Here is a 27,600-nt window from a genome sequence, read left to right as displayed (position 1 = left end):
GGAGGGGCAGAGAGAGAGAGGGAGACACAGAATCTGAAACAGGCTCCAGGCTCTGAGCTGTGAGCACAAAGCCCCACACAGGGCTCGAACCCACGAACCATGAGATCACGACTTGAGCCGAAGTCGGACACTTAACTGGCTGAGCCACCCAGATGTCCCAAAAATACTATCCTTCACTCCAGCCAAACAATTCACAAGTTCATACTGAGTGTAAATCTTTTCTCTGCCTTCGCTTTTTCAGACTAAAACACTGTTAACACGCTTATCCCATTGTCCATTTTAGACAGGGGTCTCTAGCCTGTTCAAATCTATCGTATTTTTTTTAGGGAGTGGCTAGCAACTAGATTGCATTAAATATTCCAGGTGTAGCCACAGAATAGCGTTGTACAACAGGTAGATAGATTCTTCTGATTCACTTCTACTGGATCTCCTAGAATAACTGTACTTGTGGTGGCATTTTAGAAAAAGCATCATCCAAAGGTGTCTCATAACCAATGTCCACTTTTGCCTGACTGACTCCCGGCTAAAGCCATAGAACCCACTTACATTTCTGTCTTCTCCTGGTACTGCTGGAAAACTTTAGAATCTATAAATACTGTCTCATTAGTATCCCCTACTAAGGGAATTGTTAAGTAGTTATCAACCAATTGCTGAATAAAGGCCTACTTGGTAACTTGAGAAGCCAGGTTACAAGACCAAAACTGCCTTCACCTTTTCTCTTCAGCCCCAGACATATGAATAACTCATTATTTCACTTGTTTCTCTCTTGCCATATTACACAAAGAATCTGGTACGGCTCAGTCACTCAGAAGCCTACCCCCCAGGCTTTCCCAGCTGTGTTCCTACTTACGTGGAGGAGAAGGGAAGGATGGCAAGACTCACATGAACTAATGATGCCACCCGGAGAGAAGCGAGCACATAAGATTGGAAGGGAAAACAAGATCGACCCTCAGCCCTAATCACATTTCCATATACTACACAGCTTTTTCACACCCTCCTTATCACTATCACAGATTATTAAGAGTACAGGAAGAGGAAACTGATATTTAGTGTCAAACAGATGGGTTCCAATTCTAAAGGTGATGTTCTAAAGGGGAACCTCCCTGTATCCTTACCTTGGCTCAGAAAGTATGCCCTCTCCTCCTCAGGGGCAAACCGTGGACTCTTTTTCCTAACTGGGAAACTTGGGAAAAAGAAATAAGCATATGTATGCAATGTAGCCCCTTCTGGGTTCTCTCTTTTTATTTATTATTTTTTTAATACAATTTATTATCAAACTGGCTTATATACAACATCCAGTACTCATCCCAACTGGGTTTTCTCTTTTTAAAGGAGATACACACAAACTTATTCCTCTGGAAAATAAAGCTCCACCCTTAGAGATGGGAACAAAGATAAAGGGGTGGGAAGAAGCCTGAAGGACCTGATCTATGGGTTCAAATCAGGGGCCAGACGTTAAAAGTCCCCAACAAAGCCATGTTCCCAAAGTCAGCTTTGCTCACGATACACCTCGTGTTCTGGTTTCCATCTGCCTATTTCTTGCTCTTATCCCTTGATTCTGAAGCAAAGAGGAAGACAGCAGTGTTGTTCATTCACAACCCTAAAACTGCAAGTCAGAGAGGTGGAACGGCTTGCCGAAAGCCCAAAGGTAGTAGTAGAACCGAATTTTAAAAAAGAATTCTGATTCCACGTTTCCATACTGCCTCATCAACAATTCATAACAGAAGAAAATCAATTCTGCTACCAACCTGACAAACAAACTTGACATCTGGCGAGGATCTATTGAAGGGTTTCGGGAAAACATAGAAGTTAAATGACTTCGTTATATACCTGGGGGAAATAAGATAAAAGGGGACTTAGTGGGTTACATTATAGCACGAGAAAAGAAATCCACTGCTTGTTAAAACAACCTACTTTGAATCTGTGTAGTCATACTTAAAAGTGCAAAGGCCAAACTGAAACAGCAAAAAGTCCATGGAATGCTGGAAAAGGGAAACAAAACACCTGTCAAATCAGTGCTGTATATTCAATGTGACAAGAGTACACTCAGTCAGGTGGGGTTTCTAACTACTCAATTGGACTTTTAGCAGAATACTTCCGATTACAACAGGCTACACCTTTTATGTCAGAAGCGTTAACTTATAAATGCTTCTTAATATTTTTCCTGATTAACCACCTATCCACCAACCAGAGCATCACAGTAGGCCGATCTGCAAACGATTACTATCACCCCATCATATTTCCTATCAATCAAATTAACAATGAAAATAGTAAACCTTCCCCAAATGTTTTCCAGCAAACAATTATTTTTGCTGTTGTTTTTTAACATCACTAAAATATCATTTCACAGCTGGGGTAGAGAAGTTAACGTGCAAGTTTATGACAACGTTTCTTTACGATTCAACATAAGGAAGACCAATGTGGGGGAAAAAAAGATTTTCACTTACTTTTTTAAGCTTCTGATACCTTTCTTCTGGAGTGTCAAAACCATTTGTTAATGCAGTGACTGAAGGTCCATCACTGATTCCTAATTTTAATAGATAAAAAATTTTAACACTAATATAAAAAGGTCAACTATTCAAAGGCTGTGTAATTTCATTTTCTTATGAATTAAGATTACTTGAAAGCACTCCTTACTTCACTTTTTCAAAATTAGTATTAATTTCACTGGCCATCAAGCTGAACTCTGTAATAACGAATTCAGAGATGTAAATGCTTCAATTTAGACCCAGTTCCAGGGTCTAAAATAGGTTTCAAAACACAGTAATGACTTAAGAAACCAATCTCTATAATTAATTAAGTTTTCTGCTTTCAAAAGGATTAATGCATAATCAGACATCAAGGAATCATGACGTATATTATTGCTAGAGTACGTCTTGATTAACAGTTTGGAGAAAGATCTATACACAACAAAGGAATTTTGAAGGTCAAAGAGAAAACTTATTTCTGGTGAAAACACAGCTTCTCAGTGAACTGACTCCAGCTAAACACTTCATGCTTAAAGGTAAGGAACATATTTCCTTTAGAAAGGTCCGAAGTGTTTTTAACATATAAAATCTGCTAGCAAAAGTGGCTATCTATAGCAATTGTTCACGCTGACTTCAAAAACTCAGAAATTAGTCTTTCATCCAAAGGGGGGAGAAAAACACTTTGCACCTGTAAGTGTTGGTAAAGCATTACACACACATATACACCCATGCGGAGGTAGGCAATGAACACTTCCACTAATGCATAAAGACAAACCTTCATTACCTCCAGGAGCCTGACGCTAAAGTCAGTCATAAAGGAAAAATATTGGATGATTCCACCTACAGGAAGTGCCTAGAATAGTCAAATTCATAGAAGACAGAAATAATGGCTGCCAGAGGCAGTGGGGAGGGAAAAATGGAGTTACTGTCCAATTAGTAGAATACCAGTTTGATAAAATGGAAAAATTTTGGAGATGGATGCAAGACAATGTGGATGTGCTTAATGCCACTGAACTGTAAAACCACTTAAAGATGGTTAAAATAGTAAGATTTTAGGGGAACCTGGCTGGCTCACTTGGTGGAGCAGGTGACTATCTCCGGGGTTGTAAGTTCGAGTCTCACCCTGGGTACAGAGATTACTTAAAAAATAATAAAACCTTTAGAAAAAATAAAACAGTAAATTTTAGTGATGTATATTTTATCATACGTACAAAAAAGCCTGACCTTTACCCTACCACGTGCATGTCAGTTTTAAGCTGCACCAAAACTATAATCTCTATCTGTAACCCTCACAAACCCAGTGCACGTCTTCCATGCCTCTGAAACGCTTAAGAGAAATCGTTGAGACTCCTTTAACCAACGCCCAAGGCCACAAACAGGAGGGGCCAGCAGGCAGAAGTGGGGGGGAGGGGGGGAGGGGAATCAGAGGGTCACGAGGAGCCTTGGCTATGCATCGCTAGCCCCCAGCTTGCAAGCGAGGGATACCTGAAAACTCCCCATCGATGGCGAAGAAGTCGGCCTCCTCTATGGCCTGGTACACTTTTTGAAGATTACTCTTAAAATCTGCGGAGAAACCGAGAAGAGGCTCAGAACCGATGGCCGGGCTTCCTGCCCAAGAGCTCCTAATGGGAAAGGAAAGGGCTGGGAAGATCCTGAGGCCTCAGGCGGGAGGAGGATAAGTCCTAGAGGGATAAACAAGACAGAGTATCAAGTCCCCGAGGGGTGCATAGTGGGAGGGGATCAAGTCCCCAGTGGGTGCGTGGGCCGGAGGAAGACCAGCCCCGAGGGTGCACGGGCCACAGAGGCACACAGCCCTGGGGGACGCCCGGGCAGGACAAGGCAGGACAAGGCAGGGACAAGACCCCCTAAAGCTCACAGACTTCAGGGGAGGCAAACCCCTGAGGGGATGCTTCAGCCCCAGGCCCCACCAAGCACACCGGCGCTGGTCTGGGCCTAGCAGGCCGGGTGAGGGGGCCTTGAGTCTCGGGGTGATGCACGGCGCGACACGCACTGCTCCTGATTATCTCCATTCTGCAGAGTGGCCGGAACCCCGGCCCCGCCTGGGCCCGCCTCGGCCGTTCTACACGAAAAGTTCCGCTGGGACCGCAGCAGCAGCGAAGGCAGAAGCGGCGGAGACCGCGGCGGCGACTTCCGGAAACAGCGCGCGCCGGCGCGCGTCACGTGTGTCTGCGTCAGCGGCGGGGGCGGGGCCAGCCTGGGATCCTTTCACTACTTCAGGGCTGGAGAAGGGGCGTGGCTATGGAAATCGCCAAGACGTGGGCTAACTTGCGAGGCCAGACGTGGGACGGCAAGTTCAGATTAAGAAATAATCATGTCTTCACGCTCAATTGGTGAACAAATATTTACTGGCGATATTATGCGCCAGGCGCTCTCAAACGGGTGGGGATACAGTGTTGAACAGAGGAGACAAAATCTTTGCCCCTTTGGAGCTTAACTTGGGGGAAAAGGGGGAAAGTCAGGCAGGTATCAAACTTGCCACTTGGAAACACAATCAGCGCTATGAAGAGCGAGAGCCCGGTGCTGCAATAAAAATAATGGCGGGGAGCGGGGGCCGGATAACTGGAGGGAGGGTTACCTAAGAGAGGTGAAGAGAATACAAAGCTGAGACCTACTGCACTAGCCACTGGGACTGGCGAACAAAATAGACGAAGTCTTGGTTTGGTTGGTTTGGAGTATACTGTGGATCCCCAGAGCCTACAACGGTGTCGATACATAGTAGATGCTCGATAAACATAGCTGAGTGAATGAATTCACTTTCATCTTTCACAAAAGCCGACTATGTAGTTGGTTAAAAGACCAGCTTTCAAAGGCTACCTTTGCCATTAATTAGGTTTGGAACGTATTCATCATTCCTACACCTCGATCTTCTCATCCACTAAATAGGCTTGAGGATAGGTGATGATGTCTGTGAAGTGTAGAGTGCTGCGTCAATGTAAGACAGGATTAGAGTTGTGCCTTGCCACAATTCCCTTGCGTTCACACCTTACTTTGACATTTATTGAGTACAAAATCCGTTCTGTTTTTTGAAAAAAAAAAAAAAATGACCATTTCCCCACCAAAATGCAGTATTAAATATTCTAAAGAACACATAAGAGTCTGGCCATATTTTCCCCACCAATTCCCTCAACAAATTCATTTCCCTTGCCTCATTCAGTGGAAATTTACATATAGGTAATTATGTCAACTATCTTAATGTGAACAGCGGAGAGTAAATGTGAATTCTAGAGTTCAGGGGAAATGGGAAGGAGAAAAATATGATAAGTAGTCGAACCTCAGGCTTGAAATATTTCTCTGCCTTTTTTTTGTTTCGGCTTAAAAAGTGCAATACAGGGTGCCTGGGTGGTTCAGTCAGCTAAGCGTCCGACTCTTGATCTCAGCCCAGGTCTTCATCTCAGGGTCATGAGCCCAAGCCCTGCTTTAGGCTCCACACTGGGTGTGAAGTCTACTTAAAAAAAAAAAAAAAAGTCAAATACAGAAAGTACTGAACATATATGGCACTTAAATTTACATTTTAAGTAATTTAAATAATTTTAAATAAGTAATTTTAAGTAATTTAAATAAAATTTAAGTAATTTAAATAAATATCAAAACTTGCTACAAAGCTACAGTAGTCAGAACAGTGTGGTATTGGCATAAAGAAAAACCTAGAAACCAATGAAATAGAGACCCTCCCCCAAATAAACCCTTGCATTTAAGGACATATGATTTACAAGTGTGCTGAAATCACTCGGTGGGAAAAGAACAGTCTTGCCAGTGATAGTGTTGGGAACACTGGATGTCCACATGGGAGAGAATGAAGTTGGATCCTTACTTTATACCAAATAAAAATTATATATAAAATAAAAATTAACTCAAAATATGGGCACCTGGGTGGCTCAGTTGGTTAAGTGTCTGACTTGATTTCAGCTCAGGTCATGATCTCAAGGTTTGTGGGATTGAGCCCCACACTCTGCACTGAGAGAGAGGAGCCTGCTTGGGTCTCTCTCCCTCTCTCTCTGCCGCTCCCCTGCTCACACATGCGCTCTCTCTCTCTAAAGAAATAAATAAACATTTTAAAAAATTAACTCAAAATAGATGAAACATCTAAATGTAAGAGGTGAAACTATAAGACTCTTAGAAGAAAACATAAAGCAAAAGCCTCCTCACATTGTATTCGGCAATGATTTTATTGTTTAAATATGATACCCAAAGCACAGGCAGCAAAAGAAAAAATAGATGAATCAGACATCAAAATTTATGACACTTGTGCATAAGGGAAAGGATACTGTCATCGAAGTGAAAACGCAACCCATGTAACGGGAGAAAATATTTGCAAACTGTATATCTGATAAGGGACTAATATCCGCAATACATAAAGGACTCCTACAATTCAATGACAAAAAGCAACCTGATTAAAAAATAGTCAAAGGTCTTCAATAAACATTTCCCCAAAGATGTACAAATCACCAGTAAGCACATGAAAAGATGTTCAGCATCACTAACACAAATCAAAACAGTAATGAGATATCCTTTCCCATCCCCTCCCCTTTTTTTGACGCAAAAAAAGGGTGGTTTTATTAAAGCACTGGGACAGGACCTGTGGGCAGAAAGAGCTGCCTTTCTTTTTTTCCAATCCTTTCACATCCCTTCGCTGAGAAATTGAAACCCTTGTGTGCTGTTGGTGGCAAGCTAAAATGGTGTGGCCGCTGTGGAAAACAGTATGGAGATTCTGAAAAAAATTTTAAATAGAATTATCATGTAATGCAGCAATTCCACTTTTGGGCATGCACCTAAAAATATTGAAAGCAGAGGCTTGAATAGGTATTTGCACACACATGTTCTTAGTGGCACTATTCACAATAGCCAAAGGGTGGAAACAACCCAGTGTCCATTAACAGATAAATAAACAAAAAGTTGTATATACTTAGAATGGAATGTTATCGAGCCTTACAAAGGAAGGACATTCTGACACGTTACAAGGTGGATAAACCTTAAGGATATTATGCTAAGTGAAATAAGCCAGTCACAAAAAGACAAATACAGTATGATGCCACTCACGTGAAGTACCTAGCGAAGTCACATTCACGAAGACACAGGGTGGAAAGGTGGTTCCCAGAGGCTGGAGAGAAAGTGCGGGTTGGAAATGTTTAATGAGTATGGATTTTCAGTTTGCTAACGTGAAAAAGTCCTGGAGATGGATGCTGATGATAGATGTACAACTACGTGAAAGTACTGAATGCCACTAAACTGTACACTTAAAAAATGGTTAAAATGGTAAATTTTATGTCGTATCACACACACATACACACTGACACTAATTACCCTCCAGAAAACGAGTTCACACACTCCCTGCCCTAGCATAGGACCAGTCTTTTAATTCCTTGCCAATCTGTTATGTTAGAAAGAAAATGTCACTCCAAATGATCAGTTTAACAAACTCCAGGCCAGTGGTTTAAAAACACCCAGCATTAATTCTCAACGCCCCGAGACAATGGGAGAAAAAAAGGTTCATAAAGTCACTTTAATTCCCGTTTTTAACACTACAAAGAGAACTTCCGCCAAAGTCCTGGGATTTTCTGCAAAAAAATCTTTGTGGAGAGTACAGTTGGGTCTTATTTAAGTTCTGGGTAAAGCTGTTTCCTCCAGACACAGAAACAACCTCCCAAGAAAACCTGAACCAGACACCCGCCTCACCCTCTGGGTGTAACGCCACCGTGGCCCCGAGTTTATTTCTAGAGAGGAACGGGCGGGGCTGACGGTGGCACGCATGCGCCGAAATCCTCGGCCGGGGAGTGGCCGCTCTAGGCAGCGGGGAGGTCGCGGGGTTGAGAGGGTTGGGAGAAGAGTGCGGCTTCTCCTCTATGGTCGTGGGCCGGGGCACTCTTCTCCCCAGTAAGTCTTCGGTTACTTCCGGAAGTGAAGTGGCCACCTCTTCCTCTGCTTCCGTGGGGGTCCGGGAGGCGGGCGGCGGCCGGGTGGGCCCGGAAGGAACAGAGTGGTAAGCTCCAGCGTGGCGGGAAAGGGCAAAGGGAGGCCCGGGCTGCATTTCGGGGCGGCGTATTGAGGACGGCTGTGGGGGGAACGGGTTAGAGAAGCTGGTCCGCAGGGCTTTCCTCGCCCAGGCCCGAGTCCTAAGCATCCGCGGTCTCGGCCACCGGGCCCGGACCCCGTGTGGCCAACTTCTCCGTCCTTTCCCGAGAGCCCTACGTCGGCAGGGCGGATCGCCGGGACTTGCCTGCGTCCCCTCAGGGGTCAGGGTCAGAGCCTACTGCTCCAAGATCTCCCCAGGGCGGGAGGGAGGAGGCATCGCTTCCACACATTTTGGAGTGGAACGAAGGGACGCCTGCCCCTCAGGAGCTCTTGCCGCAGCCGTTGGTTGCGCGTCCAGAATTGATCAGGTTCGTGCTAGACTGAGCTACGGGTCTGATTGGAGAGGCAGTTCCTGCCCTAACGCGGAACGATTGCTCCCGTTATAAAATAGGGTAACGGACGCGCACAAAAGGGAAAGTGAAACCCCAGAGTCGCACTAGGGTTAGGCTAGAACACAGCTGTTATGATTCCATGCTCACGGCTTCTAATGGGAACTTGTACAAAAAGTTCTCGTTAAAAGAAAATATAAAGAGGGGTAAATGAAGATCAGGCTGTGTCTAGCCGAGGCTCTTTGGCGGGGCAGGAGACGGCCCCCCAACTTTGGTGGAGAGGTGATAAAGTCCAGACACAGTCATGCCCTCAGCTGTCGCCGTTGGGTCCTCCCCGCTAAAGCCCATTGGTCGGTCCTTTGGGGGTGGTCTTGATGTCACCCTCTGAAAGGCCAATAGAAAAGAGGTTTGCTCTGTCCTCCGGACACGCCCCAGAGCCGGCGCAGAGCGCACGTGCGAGTTAGGTAGTTTGGTTTGTTTTTGTCCCGGCTGTTTTGTAAACAGCCTGTCCGGGTGTATGGTGTGTTCTGCGTTTCCCTGCCTGTTTCCATAAACGAGATGGAAAAACTGTCTCCTCCAGTGCTTGGCACTGACGCCAGTAACGTAGCTGACATCAGTAAGGGCAACTATTAATCATTCTATCACTATTCAGAACTCTTCTTTGACTACCTATGGATAGAGTTTGTTATTTTAAACCTCCTTCAGAGTGGATATTATTATCCTGAACTTATGAATGAGAAATATGAGGCTTAGGGAGAATAAATGTGACCTGTTTGGCACCCAGGTCTCCATTCCTGGGAACATAACGTTTTAAGTATACAAGCCTCTCAGGGGAAATAGCCGTCTAGGAGATGAGTAAACACACAAAAGTTACAGTAATGCACAGAGGCAGGAAGGATTAATTTGGGTGTGAGTGGAATTAGCCATTAAAGACTTTCCAGTGGCAGGTGATTCGGGTCTTGTCAATTGAACACTTTTGACCCAGAGATGGTGCATAGCTGGGTTACAGATGAAGGAAACAATGTGACGGAAAAATGCCCAAGGAGCAGGAATTAATAGATGGGACCAAAGTGTAGTGTGTGAGTAGATGAGTAGTAGGGGATAATTGTAATAATAGTAATAACTAACGTTTACTTTGCACTAATGTGCTGGCCACTATTCTGAGTGCGGTGCGTGTATTATTAACTCATTTAATCCTATCAACAACCCCATCAGTAAGGTAGTATTAATATCCCAGTTTTACAGATGAGGAAACTGAGGCACACAGATTAAGTGACTTGCCTGATATCACACTAGTGATTGGTGAGCTGGGATTTGAAATCGATCATTCTGGCTCCAGACTTTGTGCTCTTGTTTTTTGGTTTTTTTTTTTTTTATTTTTTATTTTTTTTTATGATGTGCTCTTGTTTAAAAAGTTGTGTTGGGGTACCTGGCTGGCTCAATCTGTAGTGCATGTGACTCTTAATCTCAGGGCCATGAGTTAAAGCCCCACATTGGGCATGTAACCTACTTAAAACAAAAACAAAAGACCTCATTAAAAAGTTCTGTTGATTTGTGGACCATAAAGATTCTTAAATGACAAGCTTACAACTATGGGTTTTAGTTTTTCACGGTCAAGACGGTTTTGAGCAAAGGAAATGTTTGATCAGAATCTTGCTACAGCAGGATGATTCAGGCACTGGAGAGAGGAGAGATTGGAGAGTAGAGGAAATGAGCTTGAAAATGTTATTTAAACTTTATATTGTTCACACGTTACCTATACCTTGTCTGAAACATACATTTAGGCACACACGTGTTTATTTATTTGTATGTAGCAACTCTCTAGTTCCCAAACTTCTGTGTGCATTAAGAATCTCCTAAGGGGCTTATTTAAAATGTACACTTCTGGGGGACCTGGGTGGCTCCATCGGTTAAGCATCCAACTCTTGTTTTTTTGTTGTTTTTTTTTTTAGTTTATTTATTTATTTTTGAGAGAGAGCCCAAGCAAGGGAGGGGCAGAGAGAGAGGGAGACACAGAATCCAAAGCAGGCTCCAGGCTCTGAGCTGTCCGCACAGAGCCTGACACGGGGCTTGAACGCATGAAACTTTGAGATCATGACCTGAGCTGGAATCAAACACTTAACTACCTAAGCCACCCAGGCACCCCAAGCATCTGACTCTTGATCTTGGCTCAGGTCTTGACCTCAGGGTCATGAATTCAAGCCCTGCTTTGGGCTCCATGCTGGGCATGGAACTTACTTAGAAATAATAAAATGAAATAAAATAAAATAAAATGTACATTCCTGAGTCTCTCTGTCAGATATCCTTTTTCATTTCAGGTTCACAAAACTCAGATGATTATGTCAGAGGTTCTAAGAAATTACTGTGATAGGGAGTCAGATATATGCTGATTTGATTTTCATCTACAAGTATCCAGAACCCATCCTTGTGCCAGCTACTTCAAATACGATGATAGAATTCTGTGGCTTGGGTTCCTCATCTCAAGAAGCTCAGAATTTGATTGGAGAAGGAGAGACTACTCAAACCAATAATTAAAGTATGGTTTCTAATCAGTTTTTTTTTTTATCCCAAGTTATTGGACATCTACAGCATTTAAAACAGGATAGGTCGCTGAATATACGCCACATAACATAAACAAAAGAAGAGTCTCTAGGGAGAGCCAGGACACTCTTCTCAGTGTTCTCTTGTCTTGCCCAACATCCCTCATGAGCAGTGAATCACGGGGTCTCAAAAGTTCAGGCAGCACGTCAGCCAGTGCGCTAGCTAGCTACCTTTGCCCTAGTAACGTCTGACTCCGTCCAGAAAGAAAATATTTTTGGACAAGATTTTTTATGGGAAGAGCCTGGAAGTGCTTCTGTTGTGTTCATGAAAGCCACTTTCTGCCACCTACAAGAGGTGTACACAATATTCTCTTATTTTTGCCATGTATGGCCTTTGCCTTGCTTACATTTCGGCACATTTCATTTCACAGTCACTAGAAATGTGTGGTCACTCTTTGGACATTTAAAATGTCTGTAGTATTCTACTCGTGTTTATAGTGGTGTCCCCAGAAGTAGACCTGGGGTGCCAGAAATAAGGGAGTTCCCAACTCCTCTCACCACTATTTGTTTGTTTGTTTGTTTCTTTCTTTCTTTCTTTCTTTCCTTCTTTCTGTTAACTTTTAGAGAGAGTGCTAGTGGGGGAGAGGGAGAATGGCGGGGTGGGGTGGGGAGAGAGAGAATTTTAAGCAGACTCCACGCTCAGCACAGAGTCAGACGCAGGGCTCGATCCCACCACCCTGGGATCATGACCTGAGCTGAAATCAAGAAATCAAGAGTTTTTAATGCTCAACCGGCTGAGCCACCCAGCACCCTTCACCCCAGTTTCTTTTGTGACTGCGTCTGCTTGTCTCACGCAACACCATGCTCATCGAGTCAGAGTTCATGTTCCGAAATGCAGTGGTGTTGTCCCTTCCTGGTTTATTTTCTGCAGTTTGGATTTCTCAGCTTTTGTAGTAGTAGGATAGAGGGGCCAATTAATCCTTTGAACCAATAACGTATTGGTTACCTTATTGGAATAATGTAGTGCTATGAGGTCAGGCTTTAAGTCAGACCATGGTTTAAATTTTTTTTTAATTTTTTTTTAATGTTTAATTATTTTTGACAGAGAGAGAGAGAGAGACAGAGCATGAGCAGGGGAGGGGCAGAGAGAGAGGGAGACATAGAATCCGAAGCAGGCTCCAGGCTCTGAGCTGTCAGCACAGAACCCGACGCGGGGCTCGAACTCACGAACTGTGAGATCATGACCTGACCTGAAGTTGGACGCTCAACCGACTGAGCCACCCAGGTACCCCAGAAGTCAGACCATGGTTTAAAACCTGGCTCTGTCCTCTATTAACTAGGCCTCCATTTTCTCGTCTGTAAAGTGGAGATGAGAGCAATAATCATCTCATAGGATCATCTTTCACATGATAAGCTCTCAGTAAATGCTAGTGGTTGTCATTCTTCGTTGCTGTCAGGTAATATGTAATGAAGAGAAGTAAATGACCTAGTTAAAAGACGATATAAAGGCAAAATCTTTTTATTCTTGCAGGGAAACATCTTGGCTAAGTAGTGATTGAGATCCTCTTTTCAGGTTAGAATCCCAATAAATTAGTCCTCCAAAAGATTACTCCTAAAACATTAGGTATGTACTATCGTCACAATAAACGTCTTGTTGAACAAAAAGATAGAACCATAATTATATGTCACTGAACAAAGTAGTTTGAAGATTATGATTTCTAAAGAGTTAACTATCACTATGTGACATCTTTATTTCATTTATTTAAATTCAAGTCTGTTAATATATAGTGTAGCATTGGTTTCAGGAGTATTTAGTGATTCATTGCATGCAGTCTTTATAAGCTGAGGTATAAAAATCCTCCGTTTAAACTCATTATGAATGCATTCTTCTTTGAACTCAATGACAATTACTGTATTAATTGACCTCGGGGTGAGTAAAGAATCAAACAGTTAATGGCAGTGACACCACCTCCTTCCACCACTTCCTCTAGATGATTCTACAGATCGGTACTTGACCAAGTCAGTTTTCCTTCCGAGGGAGCAATAGCCACGTTTATTGCCAGTTCTTTAATCACACAGAATAGCTGGGATATGGTATTCCAGGCCTTTTGTTTCCTTCCGAGATTTTTCAGATAACTGTACCATGTCAGTTAGGTATTTCTTGCGGAAACACGGAAAAGGTTCCAGTGCTAGAGCTCTTGCAGTTGCCCAAGTCGTGACACTGTGATAATTGTTTCCTGTCAGTTGTGCCAACAACTGACCCGTGAACATTTTAGAAAAGCTCAATGACCCAGTTCGTTCATGTCGTGCTTTCTAAGACTTGATGCCATTTCTTGACCCTGAAATTTTAGAGATGGCGTTTCCCTCAGGAAATAATATCTCTCCAGGTGTTTCTAAAAGTTACATTGGTGAGGGGCACCTAGGTGGCTCGGTCGGTTAAGCATCTGACTCTTGGTTTCGGCTCACATCATGATCTCACGGTTTGTGGGTTCGAGCCCCGCAAAGGGCTCTGCGCTGACTGTGGGAAGCCTGCTTGGGATTCTTTGTCTCCCTGTCTCTCTGCCCCTCCCCCACTCCCGATCTCTCCCTCTCTCCCTCTCTCCCTCTCTCTCTCTCTCTCTCTCCAAAAAAATAAACATTTAAAAGTTACACTGATGAGATGTCAGAATAAGTTGTTGATTATATGGCCTGAGCATGCGAACAGCTTTTGGGATTCCTCACTTGGACGGTTTGGGAAGTGTCCCGCCAGAACCATGATGTGGAAGAAGAGACCACAGTTACTGAATACTCCTTTTGTGCTGGTGCCTACACGCGTCTCCTTAATGCTCACGACGGCCCCGTGAGGTCGGAGTGGGAACCCCGTGCCTTCTATATGCTCATGTGAGACTCAGAGAGAGGGAGTAATTCGCCCACAGTCTCATGGCTCATAAGTAGTGAAGGGGGGCACTCAGAACGTGTCATCTGACTTTAAAACTGAGAAGTATACATCATTGTTATATGATACAAGTAAACAGAAGGAAAAAAAATGTGGTGTAATTACAGTGTCTCAGAACCCGGAAGTAAATACCTCCAAAATATTAAAACAGGCGTTTTAAACGCCTGTACTAAATATGTGGTTCACAGAAGAGCCCACAAACTCTTCATTCATTTTGACCTAGGTCTCTGGGGAAATGATGAGAAAAAAAGCCAGCCTAGAATCTTTAGACTTGCCCTCCGATTCACCCACAGCCTTTCACACACGGAGTCTGCCGAGTAGGGGTGTCCGACCTCAGGGTCCGTAACAGAATAGAAGCAATAGCTCAGAAAACTTGGTGAAAGACCTCAGAGGCAATCATTTTCTCAGCAATGATGATAAACAACCTGCCAGCAAATCCAGAGACAGGGAGACTCTCAGCTGATAGAACTCCCAAAGCTTACCAGCCTAAGACCAGTTAACCCAGAAACATCATAAGCTCATCAGTAGACTCTGCCGGCCTCACCTACGGAGGGGTCACGAAAATGCAAATAGCCCCCCGAGGTCGGGGGAGGAACACAAGTGGATAAGGACTTGCAAACCAGGGCAGATAGGCCCTCCCTGAAGAGTGCAGCTGCTGAGTTACACAGCTTGTGACGATTCTTGTCACTCCATATGCAATCCCAGTCTTGCTTGATAGGATTTTTTTCAGGAGAAGCCAAGAGTCTGCATTTTTATGTGAAATCAGATTTTTTTTGAATTTTTAAAAATTTTTTTATAAAGGTGCATGTATCCTTTCCTTTTTAAAAAAAGTTTTTAATGTTTTTGTTTTTTTTTTTTAATTTTTTAGGGGCGCCTGGGTGGCTCAATCAGTTGAGCGACTGACTTTGGCTCAGGTCATGATCTCACAGTTTGTGAGTTCGAGCCCCACGTCAGACTCTGTGCTGACAGCCGGGAGCCTGGAGCCTGGAGCCTGCTTCAGATTGTGTCTCCCTCTCTCTCTGCCCCTCCCCCACTCATGCTCTGTCTCTCTCTGTTTCAGAAATAAACATTAAAAAAATTTTTTTTTAATTTTTTTAACATTTATTTATTATTGAGAGACAGAGAAAGATAGAGCATGAGCAGGGGAGGGGCCGAGAGACGGGGAGACACAGAATCCGAAGCAGGCTCCAGGCTCCGAGGTGTCAGCACAGAGCCCGACGTGGGGCTCGAACTCACAAACCACGAGATCATGACCTGAGCCGAAGTCGGGTGCTCAACTGACAGAGCCACCCCTGTTTGTTTATTTTTGAGAGAGAGTGGGAGGGAGAACCAGGGAGAGGCGGGGGGGGGGGGGGGGGGGGGATCATGAGGATCCAAGCAGGCCCGTGCTGTCAGCACAGAGCCTGATGCGGGGCTCAAACTCATGAACCGTGAAATCATGACCTGAGCCAAAGTCAGACGCTTAACCAACTGAGCCAGCCAGGTGCCCCTGAAATCAGATTTTTTTTTTTTTTTTTTTAATTTTTTAACGTTTATTTATTTTTGGGACAGAGAGAGACAGAGCATGAACGGGGGAGGGGCAGAAAGAGAGGGAGACACAGAATCAGAAGCAGGCTCCAGGCTCCGAGCCATCAGCCCAGAGCCCGACGCGGGGCTCGAACTCGCGGACCGTGAGATCGTGACCTGAGCTGAAGTCGGACGCTCAACCGACCGAGCCACCCAGGCTGAAATCAGATTTTTTTTAAAGGCCGGCACCTAATTCAAGAGAAAGGGAGAGAGGGACACCATGTGAAAGCCTGCCTGAAGGCCAGATGTCACCACAGTGGAGTGGTGGCTACTGGTGTTGAGACTGTTCCAGGACCCAGAGGGTGGGAGTGCATGACAGTGATACTATGTCACTGTGGAAAGGCTCACCTGGGTTCATCGTGACCGCTCCAGGACCAGTGGGATGGTGAACATTTTAAAAGTCTTTATCCTAGTGGATAAACAGTTTTTAACCTTATTTCGGTCTTGGTCCTCCTTGAGAGCCTAATAAAAACTATAGATTTCCCGGGGTGCCAGGCTGGCTTAGAGGAGTATGCGACTCTTGATCTCAGGGTTGTAAGTTCAAGCCCCACGTTGGGTGTAGAGATTACTTAAATAGGACTTAAAAAAATTAAGTAAAACCTATCGACTTCCTTTAGGCAAGAGTTCATATTACATCCTCATAAGGACAACCACAAGCTTGGCTTATAATTTCTTTGCGTGCACAGACCTCTTGACCTGCCTTATAGACATCAGTTAAAGACCCAAGTTTTTATCCAGAAACCACAGCTCTTCAGAGTGGCTCAGTCCCCAGAGGTTTACTGTACTCTTCAATGCTGCGGTGTTCAACCTGTCATTTTAATCCTGTCTCTGTTTACAGTCTTGCAGACTTTTCCGAACTCAGGCATTCTTCCCCTTTAGCTTTGAACTAGATAATTAACACTTGTCATTTCACGTGATGCTTAAACACAAACCAAAGTGTATCCGTGTGGACCGGGCACAGGGGTTGGAAAAGGGAATGAATCTCCTCCCCCAGTCCTACCGATGTTCCCCCACCCCACCCCCCCACCCCCCCCAGCGTCCTCTCTGAGGCCTTCCAGACCCGGGGTGGGGGGGGGGGGGGGACAGCAGGCTACAGGGACGTTCTCATGTGTGCTTGTGTGCTTACTTGTGCAGGAAGTCAGAGCCAGCAGAGCCTCTCGCCACTCCTGCCATGGGCCGAGTTTATACCGAACATCTGTAAACATCCTTGGGAACACTGTGCTCCCAAGAGGCCTTCAGTCATTGCCAGTGCGGGAGGGTGTGTTGGCCCACACCTTGGAAGTTCAGGGTTTGAACTGTGTTTTATCCCTGAAGAGCACTTTCTTCCCCTGAAAGTGCTGTTTTCCCTCAGGGAAGTGACCCAAATGCAGACAGAAATAGCAGAAAAGATCAACTGAATTTGGTTAAGATGTGGACTCTTTTCTCTGTTCGCTTTCACATTTTGGATTTAGGGGAAGCTGAAACTAGCAAAATTCCCGAGATGTAATCCAAGTCCATGCCGTTTCTAGTTTGTTAAAGACAGTCATAAGACAAAGGTAGTGACCACCTCAGCTTCTCAAAATACAACTTAAAAATATGCTTTAGGGTCACCTGGGTGGCTCAGTTGGTTGAGCGCCCGACTGCGGCTCAGGTCATGATCTCACTGCTTGTGAGTTCGAGCCTCGCGTCGGGCACTGTGCTGACCGCTCGGAGCCTGGATTCTGCTTTGGATTCCGTCTCCGTCTCTCTGCCCCTCCCCTGCTTGTGCTCTCTCTATCTCAAAAATAAACATTAAAAAAATTTTTTTTAATTTTAAAAAACATGTTTTATTGATTTCTTTTTTTCAGTTTTTTTTTTAATTTATTGTGAGAGAGAGAGAGAGAGAGAGAGAGAGAGAGAGAGAGCAAGCAGGGGAGGGGCAGAGAGAGACAGACAGACAGAATCCTAAGCAGGCTCTGCTCAAACTCATGAACCACAAGATCAGGACTTGAGCCGAAGTCGAGTCGGACGCTCCAACTGAGCCACCCACGCGCCCCAAAGGTACATTTTAGATGTCAGCATGTGGTTTGTTTTCTCTCAGGAGAAATAAACTTTCAGATCGGGTAAGCTGGGAACGACTGGTACCTTCTAGTTTTCAAAGGCTAATTGGTGAGAAACTAATTTCAGTACAAAGTTGTCATTTCTGTGCAGATTACTCGCAGGTGCGTACAGTGGCCTCATTCTTAACTCCCAGCTGCAGTTTTGTCCCTCCAGCTGCTCACTAGACCATCCTACTTGGGAGTCGTGTCATCACCTCGAACTCACCTTTTCTAAAATTCAACTTAACCTTCTCTCTGAGGCTTGCTGAAGGGTACCTCTCTTCCTCCCCAGCTCTGACACCTGGCCAGCATCTTTGGTCTTTCTTCTCTCTCGTCCCCAGAGCCTGTAAGTTATTTCTTTAACAGCCCTCAGATAGCCTCGATCCCTTTCTTTATCACTTGTCATTCTTGTGCTGTTTTCCCTCTTTATCCCCTCAGTCCCAGAAGTGATGAAACATTTTACTTCTAGGATGTCCTAGCCCGTCCCCCCTTCCTGAGGAGATTTAGCATCCTCTGGCACCGCTTTGCTGATCCCATTGCCTCTGAAACCATTCTCTGCTCCCATTGGCCCACCTCTCATTACCTAGGCACACACGACCCCATATCAGACCGGTAGCTCTGGGTCACTCACTGCTCCCCACGAAGGCACTGAGTCCGGCCCATCTTTCCTGACCCCTCCCCTGCCCCTCCTTCACTTGGGATCTTTCCTCTGACACTGAATCCTGATGAGATCCTGAATGTACCTAGAAGTCAAGCCCAGTGCCCAGCTCGTAGGAGGTGCTCAGTTAATAGCAGTGGTTCAGTTATTTATTTCCTGGGAAAATGGCCCCCTCGTGGCAGTTGTTTAATCAATATTAGCCAGATAAAGGAACTACCTTATGTAAATGATCCCTTTTTCTAAAAATCTGCATAAGATCTCTCACTTAGCAATGTGAAGGGACTGCCTATAGGAAAGCACTTAGGAATTTTTTTAGTGTTACTAAACATACAACTGATAAGTAAATATGATCAGAAATGATTTAGAGTTTGTCATTAAGAATATTTATTTGAACTCTTTCTTCCAAAAAGAACAGCTTTTTTTTAAGATTAAAAATTTTTTTTTTTTTTAGTTTATTTTGAGAGAGAAAAAGGGTACACTCTCCACACTGACAGTTGGAGCCTGATGTGGGGCTCGAACTCACAAACCATGAGGTCATGACCTGAACTAAAATCGAGTCAGACACTTAACTGACTGAGCCACCCAGGCACCTCAAGATTTTATTTTTATTTATTTTTTATTTTTATTATTTAAGTTTATTTATTTTGAGAGAGAGAGCCCAAGCAGGGGAGGGGCAGAGAGAGAGGGAGAATCCCAGGCAGGCTCTGCACTGTCAGCACAGATCCTGACACGGGGCTTGAGCTCACGAACCGTGAGATCATGACCTCAGCTGAAACCCACTGAGCCACCCAGGCATCCCGTCCCCCAGATTTTATTTTTAAGTAATCTCTGCACCCATCGTGGGGCTCAAGCTCACAACCCTGAGATGACGAGTAGCATGCTCCAGGGTGCCTGGGGGCTCAGTCCGTCGTGCGTCTGACTTCGGCTCAGGTCACAATCTCATGATTCATGGGTTCGAGCCACGCATCGGGCTGTGTGCTGACAGCTCAGAGCCTGGAGCCTGCTTGGGATTCTGTGTCTCCCTCTCTCTCTGCCCCTCTCTCACTTATGCTGTGTCTTCTCTCAAGAATGAATAAACATTAAAAAAAAATTATTTTTTTAAATAGTAGCATGCTCCACCAACTGAGCCAGCCAAGTGCCCCAAAAACAACAGTTTAGGCTTATACAGAAGGTGGTCCCCCTCTTTACTATAATTTATTATTGTGAATAACAGTATGAATGTAATTATTATATTTTAAATTTTTATATTTTATATTTAATCCTTTAATTTTATATTTATCTTTACCTAATTGTCTTTTTAGTACTGATGAGGACCTTTATTCCACTTTAACACTGAGTTTAAAATTTAGCTGTGTTTATTGTTGGAGTTTAAAATCCCCCACTAGTGTTGTGTCACAGGGAATACAATATATTTTTTACAATTTTATATGTGTTTTTGTAATTATTTTAATATACATTTTTATTAAAAACAATTTGGTATATACAGAAAACCAAAATAATCACGACCCTCCCCCACCCAGCATACCCAGACCCACTACAAATACTTCATTGTATTTTCTTCTGTCTTTGCTTATAGATGTGCTTGTTTATTTTAATACTTATTTATTTTTGAGAGGAAGAGCAAGTGAGGGAGGAGCAGAGACAGAGAGACAGAATCCCAAGCAGGCTCCATGCTGTCAGTCCAGAGCAACACCCAAGACTTGAACCCACAAAGCCTGAGATCGTGACCTAGCCAAAACCAAGAGTTGGAGGCTTAACCGACCGAGCCACCCAGATGCCCCTATAGATTTGCTTATTTAGACTATAGTAGTCTAAGGGTGCCTGGGTGGCTCAGTCAGTTGAGTGTCTGACTGTTGACTTCAGCTCTGGTCATGATCTCACAGTTCATGAGATAGAGCCCCAGGCTCCACACCGTCAGGGATTCTCTCCCTCTCCCTCTCTCTGCCCCTCTCCTGCTTGCACATTCGCACGCTCTCTTTCAAAATAAATAAACATTCATAAATAAATAAGTAAAATATGGTATTCTATAAGCATAATATGTCACTCAATAAAAGATAAGATTCTCATGACTGTATTTGAAAAGCAGGCAAATTGCTACCCTATATGGTTTACTTACCACATGTCAGGCTCTGTAGGATCAGATACTTCACTTGCATTCTCCTGTTCAATTCTTAAACCTCCCAGTGGGGGTAAATGCTATTCTTACGCGCGCGCACACATACACACACACACGCACACTTAAACACGAGGAAGCTGAGACTCCCAAGAAGTCCAGACCCTACAGCTAGCGAATGGCAGAGATTTAGTAAGAACGCAGGCAGCCCTACTGCAAAAACAAGAGCCCTTCTCTACATGATCGCTGTGGGTGATGGAGAGTGATTTACTACTTCCTTTCTCTTCGCAGTAGCGAGATGGAGAAACCCTTACTCACCAGGGCCTCCACTGTCTTAATACCAGGAGTAGTGTGAATAGTCATTGCATTAACCCCTGTTTACACCATACACCCTCCCTGCCACTTTACTTTTCAACCTCTCTGATCCTCACAAGAAACCTTGGCGGTTTTTATACTGTTAACTACCATTTCACAGTTGAGAACACAGGGCTCAGAGAGCTCAAGTAACTTGTGCACAGTCACAGAGCAAGCGACTCTAACTCCATGGTGTCCTGCACTGTCCTGCCTCTCAATAAAACAGTCTCCTAAGACCCGGATGAGAACGAGAAGATGGTCCTCTGCCATTTGCTTATTAGCGACATTGGCATGTTTCTGTGGCACCCGACTGGCCAGATCCAAAGAGCATGATGTGTGTTGGGGTTGAGTTGGGAGGAAAGGGTATATTGAGCCTCTAGGGAGTTGACCTGGCACAGGGCACCTCACAAAATAAGGCTTCACTCACTTCTTGGTACTGTACCTGTGGGAGCCTCTGAAATCACATATTTATGAAATAAACATAAATAATTACCTACTAGGAAAACATTTGGATAAAAAAAATGCATTATTTACATGAAGTATATCTGTTATTGCCAACTTCAGACATTTAACTGGCCCAAGAAGCTGTGTTTTTTTTTTAATGTTTATTTCTTTATTTATTTTGAGAGCGAGTACACAATTGGGGGAGGGGGACAGAGAAAGAGAGAGGAGAGAGAGAATCCCAAGCAGGCTCCATGCTGTCAATGCAGACCCCAATGTGGGGCTGCATCTCATAAACCGTGAGATCATGACCTGAGCTGAAATCAAGACTTGGACACCCAACTGGCTGAGCCACCCAGGGACCCGCCTCCCTCCACCAAGAAGTTGGTTTATGTAAAATCATACACAAGAAAGGACTTTAGAAATGTAATTAAGAACACTGAGGCCAGAGGAATTACATTTTCCAAGTAAGTTAGTGAAAGAGAAGGATCTAGAATTCCCCACTGTCACCAAGTCCCCTGAACTTTCCACTGCATGATTTTGCTTCACCTAATTTTCAGAAGTATGACAGGGCAGAAAGAAATTCAGTAAGTTTATTTGGTTTCTGGAACGTGAATTTTTAGAAGTCAAATTGATCACATTTAAAAATGAGCTTTAATGGGGCCACCTGGGTGGCTCAGTCAGTTAAGCATCTGACTCTTGGTTTCATCTCAGGTCATGATCTCATGGACATGGGATCAAGCCCCATGACTGTGCTCTGCGAGGTGCCTGGTTGGGACGCTCTCTCCCTCTTGCTCTCTGCCCCTCCCCCACTCATGCTCTCACTCCCTCTCAAAGTAAACAAAATTTAAAGAAAAACATTTATAAAAACCAGCTTTAACAGGACGGCAGTAATCTCAAACCCTTGTCCTAATTCTGTTGCCTTTTCTTTTTTTTTTTTTTTTTCTAGATTTAATGATGCTTTGGAGCAGTTTTCTAAGTCTGAAATTTTCTGTGCTTGTGAACCCCAGGATTTTCTAAGAGATGGAGGGGCCTGCACAGAACGATCTGAACAAGATGACCCATGAGGAAGGTGACCCTCTCAAGAGCACCACCCCTCAGATTTCTGTTAGTGAATTTTCATGCCACTGCTGTTACGACATCCTGGTTAACCCCACCACCTTGAACTGCGGGCATAGCTTCTGCCGGCACTGCCTAGCTTTATGGTGGGCCTCTTCGAAGAAAACAGAGTGTCCAGAATGCAGAGAAAAATGGGAAGGTTTCCCCAAAGTCAATATTCTCCTCAGGTAACGCTCGGTCCATATCGGTAGCCCATACAGCTTGCGCACTATGCTTTGTCTTCATGGGAGCAGCCATGTTTGAGAAGGCCAGAGGCGCAGGGCCGACCCCCACAGTCATTCTAGATCTGCTGGCCTGGGAGTCGGGGGGCTCAAGGACCTGCAAAGCCAGACTTCCTTCCTCACAGGTGACCGTGATTTGTTTGTGTTTATTTATCATAGAGGAAAAAACAAATTGTGGTTATCAGACCATTGCTTGTAATGCTTTGTCCTATAACACTTTTTATCGATTTGTGTCCGCTGAGAACACCCTAGGTCTCATAGAGAAAATGGCGTCACTGCACAATTCTGTACAAATCGGTTTGCTGCTGATTTTCATAATCTTTGATAAACTGTTCCAGTTTTCACATCAGTAGAGATGGTCTCCCGTGTATAGCTTCACACAACAAATGGCAAGACCTTTCAGAGAGAGGGTTCCTTTCTGCTTGCATGCATATTGCACCTGTCACGTCTTCGAGCCTAAAATCCTTGCTTTTCTTCTGTTGCCTTCCTGATACCAACAGAGTACCAGAAAGTTCCCTGAAAACGTTAACCTAACATTCTCTTTTTCATGGGAGATACATTGACAAGCGCTTTGCTCTCACCTCTCAGCCTGGGGTACCTGCAGATTGATCTTAAATTGAAGGAAGGTTCTCTGATTATGTGTAATTGAAAACGAAGACAGCTCCACTTGTTTTCTGGAATTAATGTTGAATAACATCAGCAATACATAGATAACCTTCATTTGTTTATATTCTTTTTAAAAAATGAGAGTGCTTACTGATAAAGATCCCTTTGCCCTCTCCCTCCCCATCTTACAACACGTCCTTCCTTTTCCCCAGAGTCATTTCAGTCATGCCTCTGTTGTGATTTCCTTCAGAATTTTAACGATACTTTTGTACCTATGTGTGTCAGCAGGAAATGCAAGTATTTCCTCACATCAGTGGTGTACTATCTATAAGGCTCCACAGTTTTGTTTTTTTAATTTTTTAATGTTTATTTATTTTTGAGAGACAGAGTGCATGCGGGGGAGAGGCAGAGAGAGAGACAGAGAATCCGAAGCAGGCTTCAGGCTCCAGGCTCCTAGCTGTCAGCACAGAGCCTGACGTGGGGCTCGAACCCACGAACCATGAGATCATGGCCTGAGCCGAAATCCGAGCCCTCAAGCGACTGAGCCACCCTGGCGACCCCATCGTTTATTATTTCCGCTCAACAATATGTATGTCTTAAATTTATCCATCTCGATACAAATGATATCCAGTAAATTCATTTTTAAAACTTTGTAATGTTCCATTGTGTGAATAGACCATAATTCGACTGTTTCTCTAACAGTGGACACATCGGTTGTTTACAGTCCTTTTTGGTGTTACCAACCGGGCCATAGTCAGTCTTGACCATTGTTCTAAAGTGCCTGTATGTTATTAAATATTGACTGTTAGTTTTATTTTAGCCTCTCAACATCCTAAGTGTATTTAGTCAAACAACTATCATGTGATTTTTTTTCCTATTCTTCATAGGGATGCCGTTGAAAAATTATTTCCTGATGCCATTAGAATGCGATTTGAGGACATTCAGCAGAATAATGACATAATCCAGAGTCTTGCAGCCTTTCACAAATACGGGAATGATCAGGCTCCTTTAGCTACCAACACAGGCCGAGTGAACGCACAGAGAGGTGGGGGATTCTTTTCCGGAGTGCTCACCGCTTTAACTGGTGTGGCAGTAAGTGTACCGCTGTGTTTCTCTGCCCCCTGACCCACTCCCAGTTTTCACTGACATCACTTCTGTGGAAATTGATAGCTTACCCGTATGTGGTCATTCACTGCATGCATTTGACATCCGCTGGGTCGGATGATTCTTCAGGGAAGCTGTGTTCTCAAGTAGGCAGTGGCATATTCAGGGCCCAGTTCTTCTTAGCTTCGTTCCATTCATCCTCTTTCTCACCCCTGCAATAGTCACCGTGCTTATTCCCATCCCATTTGTCCATTTCTATTATTTTGGTTTTAATGTAAGCTCTATCCCCAGCGTGGGGCTTGAACTCACAACCCCGAGATCAAGAGTCGCATGTTCTACCGACTGAGCCAGCCAGGTGCCCCAGTTATTCCCATTTTAGAGGTGAGGAAACAGATGCAGGAAGGTGTGAGAACTGGAATCCAAGACCGTGTCTACCTGCGTGGTTGAGTCTTGAGCATAGCCCTTTACTAACATCTCACACAGAGACTGTTTTATTCTCGGTTCCCTGGTACGAAAATTTATTATTATTATTATTATCATTATTTTAATGTTTATTTATTTTTGAGAGAGAAAGACACACACACACACACACACACACACAGACTGAAGCAGGCTCCAGACTGAGCTGTCAGCACAGAGCCTGATGTGGGGCTCGAACCCATGGGCCACGAGATCATGGCCTGAGCTGAAGTCAGACACTTAACACCCGGGCGCCCCATGCTACACAAATTTAAAGGTTACAAATTTTCCAGTAGAAAAGGCACATGAGGCAGTTATGCTGGCCAGGATGTTGGGGCCCAGGGTGCTGCGCTCCCAGATGCTCTATGCCGAGTCCTGTTCCCATCTCTGTTCCCTCACGGCCCCACAACCAGCAGAGACAGGGGCCCACCTGGAGTTCTCCTCCGCAACTCTCGGTGCCAGTGGTTCCTTGTACCGACTCGGCATCATTCCTGTCAAGCTCAGCCTTCCCTTCCCTGCCCCACACTCGTGAGAAGCTGGCTTCTCTGACCTTTCTGTGTCTTAAGGCCTCTGTCCCTTGTCCCCAGGTGGTCCTCCTCGTGTATCACTGGAGCAGCAGGGAATCTGAGCACGACCTCCTGGTCCACAAGGCTGTGGCCAAATGGACAGCAGAAGAAGTGGTCCTCTGGCTGGAGCAGCTGGGCCCTTGGGCCTCTCTCTACAGAGACCGGTTTTTATCTGAAAGAGTGAACGGAAGGTGAGACGCTGGCTCTTCTGACGTGTCATTGACCTTTTTGTAAGCTGCTTTACTGAGTCATAACCCACATACTATGAAATTCACCCATTGAAAGTGTCCAATCCATGTTGTTTAATGTATCCACAGACATGTGCAGCCATCACCACAGTCTAGTGTTAGGACATTTTCATCACCCCAAAAAGAAAGCTCTTACCCTCCCCGCTTTGGTCCTCATGCCCCCTCCCTCATCCCCAGGCGACCACCATTCTCCTTTCTGGCTCCGTGGATTTGCCTGTTAGAGTAATCCCTGTAAACGTAATCCTTTAGCGTCTGGCTTTTTCACCTTGCAGAGCATTTTCAAGGTTTATCCAAGTTGTCACGTGGGTTAGTGCTTCCTTCGTCCTTTTTTTTTAGTGTTTATTTATTTTTGAGACAGAGAGAGAGAGACCAAGCGAGAGAGGGGCAGAGAGAGAAGGAGACACAGAATCCGAAGCAGGCTCCAGGCTCTGAGCTATCAGCACAGAACCTTACGTGGGGCTCAAACCCACGAACTTCAGGATCATGACCTGAGCCAAAGTCAGACACTTAACTGACTGAGCCACCCAGGCACCCCTAATGCTTCCTTCATCTTTATGGATGAGCAGTATTCCCACTTGTGGCTACGCTGCCCTTGAGTACCCATCCTTCATTCGTTCAGGTTGCTCCGTTTGGGGGCTCTCACGAACAGAGCTGTTCTGATCCTTTGCATGTGGGTTTTTGTGTAACCCTGTGCTTCCGAGGGCCCATGCATGTCTGCCCGAGTGCCATTGCTGGGCCTGAAGTCACCTTCTGTGTTTCCCTTCTTGAGGAGCTGTCACACCGCTCCCCAGAGCAGCCGAACCATTTTATGTGACTGGCATTTTGTGTGTTGCTTCTGAATTAGAACAGAACCATGTATTTTTTAGTTATTTTAAAATAACATAGAACTGTAGGATATGGAAGTGAAATACCCTCATAATACTACTCTTCAGAGAAAACCACTGTTAGCATGTTTCTGGACATCTTTCTGGATTTTCTTCCACGTTTATACAGAGATACACATAAGTGTATATTATTTGTTTAAACTAGAAATACAACTGCATTAAACATCTGTGATTATAGGTACATATACGTATGCATATGTACGTACGTATGTGTGTGTACTAGAGTCTCTTTAGTTGATCTCACCAACGCACGTCTGGGCTGTTTCCTTTTTCCTGTCCCAGGCAGTTCCAAGCAATGTTGTAACAAATGCCCTGATACAAGGAATTCCAGGATGGAATTGCCAGGCTGTGGGCAGGCCTGCCTCTGCCCATCAGCATGTCCCCATGCCCCCTTCCAGAACACTGTCCATCTTTCTTGGGCTCTTTCCTTCCTTGGAGGGACTGTGTAGGGAGAGTATAGTGTGCCACGCAGTGCTGAGAACGGCCACTCCTGCTAATCTGCTTGTTCCAGATGCGCCATCCAGGCCGCCTGCCTGCCCACCTCACACCCCAGTCACACTTTCCCCCTGAACTGAACTTTCAACTCTTAACTCTCCTTTGGGAAAGCCACACGCTCCCAGTTGAGTTGTCTGCTTTTTGTAAGAATTGGCGCCTCCCCCGAATTGTGGTTGAAAACATTTTTGTTGGGGCGCCTGGGTGGCTCAGTCGGTTAAGCGTCCGACTTCGGCTCAGGTCATGATCTCTCAGTCTGTGAGTTCGAGCCCCGCGTTGGGCTCTGTGCTGACAGCTCAGAGCCTGGAGCCTGTTTCAGATTCTGTGTCTCCCTCTCTCTGATCCTCCCC

At 44.7% G+C, this 27,600-nt stretch overlaps 2 protein-coding genes across 9 annotated transcripts in view; one reads left to right on the top strand and one right to left on the bottom strand.

Annotated features, from left to right (window-relative positions):
• PARN (poly(A)-specific ribonuclease) overlaps nucleotides 1–4,636 on the bottom strand; it is a 166,500-nt gene extending 161,864 nt beyond the window's left edge. Inside the window, exons 1-5 of the mRNA XM_078440069.2 lie at nucleotides 4,480–4,636; nucleotides 3,954–4,031; nucleotides 2,448–2,527; nucleotides 1,915–1,982; nucleotides 1,749–1,830 (exon numbers count right to left, since the gene is read on the bottom strand). Coding sequence (XP_078296195.1) covers nucleotides 1,749–1,830; nucleotides 1,915–1,982; nucleotides 2,448–2,527; nucleotides 3,954–4,031; nucleotides 4,480–4,498 — 327 coding nt within the window. The 5' untranslated portion in view covers nucleotides 4,499–4,636. The remainder of the gene's footprint in view (nucleotides 1–1,748; nucleotides 1,831–1,914; nucleotides 1,983–2,447; nucleotides 2,528–3,953; nucleotides 4,032–4,479) is intronic.
• A 3,615-nt stretch (nucleotides 4,637–8,251) lies between these two features.
• BFAR (bifunctional apoptosis regulator) overlaps nucleotides 8,252–27,600 on the top strand; it is a 34,268-nt gene continuing 14,919 nt past the window's right edge. The window contains exons 1-5 of one of the 8 annotated variants that reach the window (XM_060648566.3): nucleotides 8,339–8,360; nucleotides 21,048–21,107; nucleotides 22,501–22,837; nucleotides 24,385–24,589; nucleotides 25,648–25,817. In XM_060648566.3, the coding sequence (XP_060504549.1) occupies nucleotides 22,575–22,837; nucleotides 24,385–24,589; nucleotides 25,648–25,817 (638 nt within the window). In that variant the 5' untranslated portion in view covers nucleotides 8,339–8,360; nucleotides 21,048–21,107; nucleotides 22,501–22,574. The other 7 variants (XM_078440068.2, XM_060648565.3, XM_060648564.3 and 4 more) reach the window with 7 other exon arrangements.

Source organism: Panthera onca, chromosome E3 (assembly GCF_046562875.1).
Source record: "Panthera onca isolate mPanOnc1 chromosome E3, mPanOnc1 haplotype 2, whole genome shotgun sequence".
NCBI lineage: Eukaryota > Metazoa > Chordata > Mammalia > Carnivora > Felidae > Panthera > Panthera onca.
The sequence above is the reverse complement of the archived record's forward strand: the minus strand, read 5'-3'. Positions and strand labels throughout refer to the sequence as shown.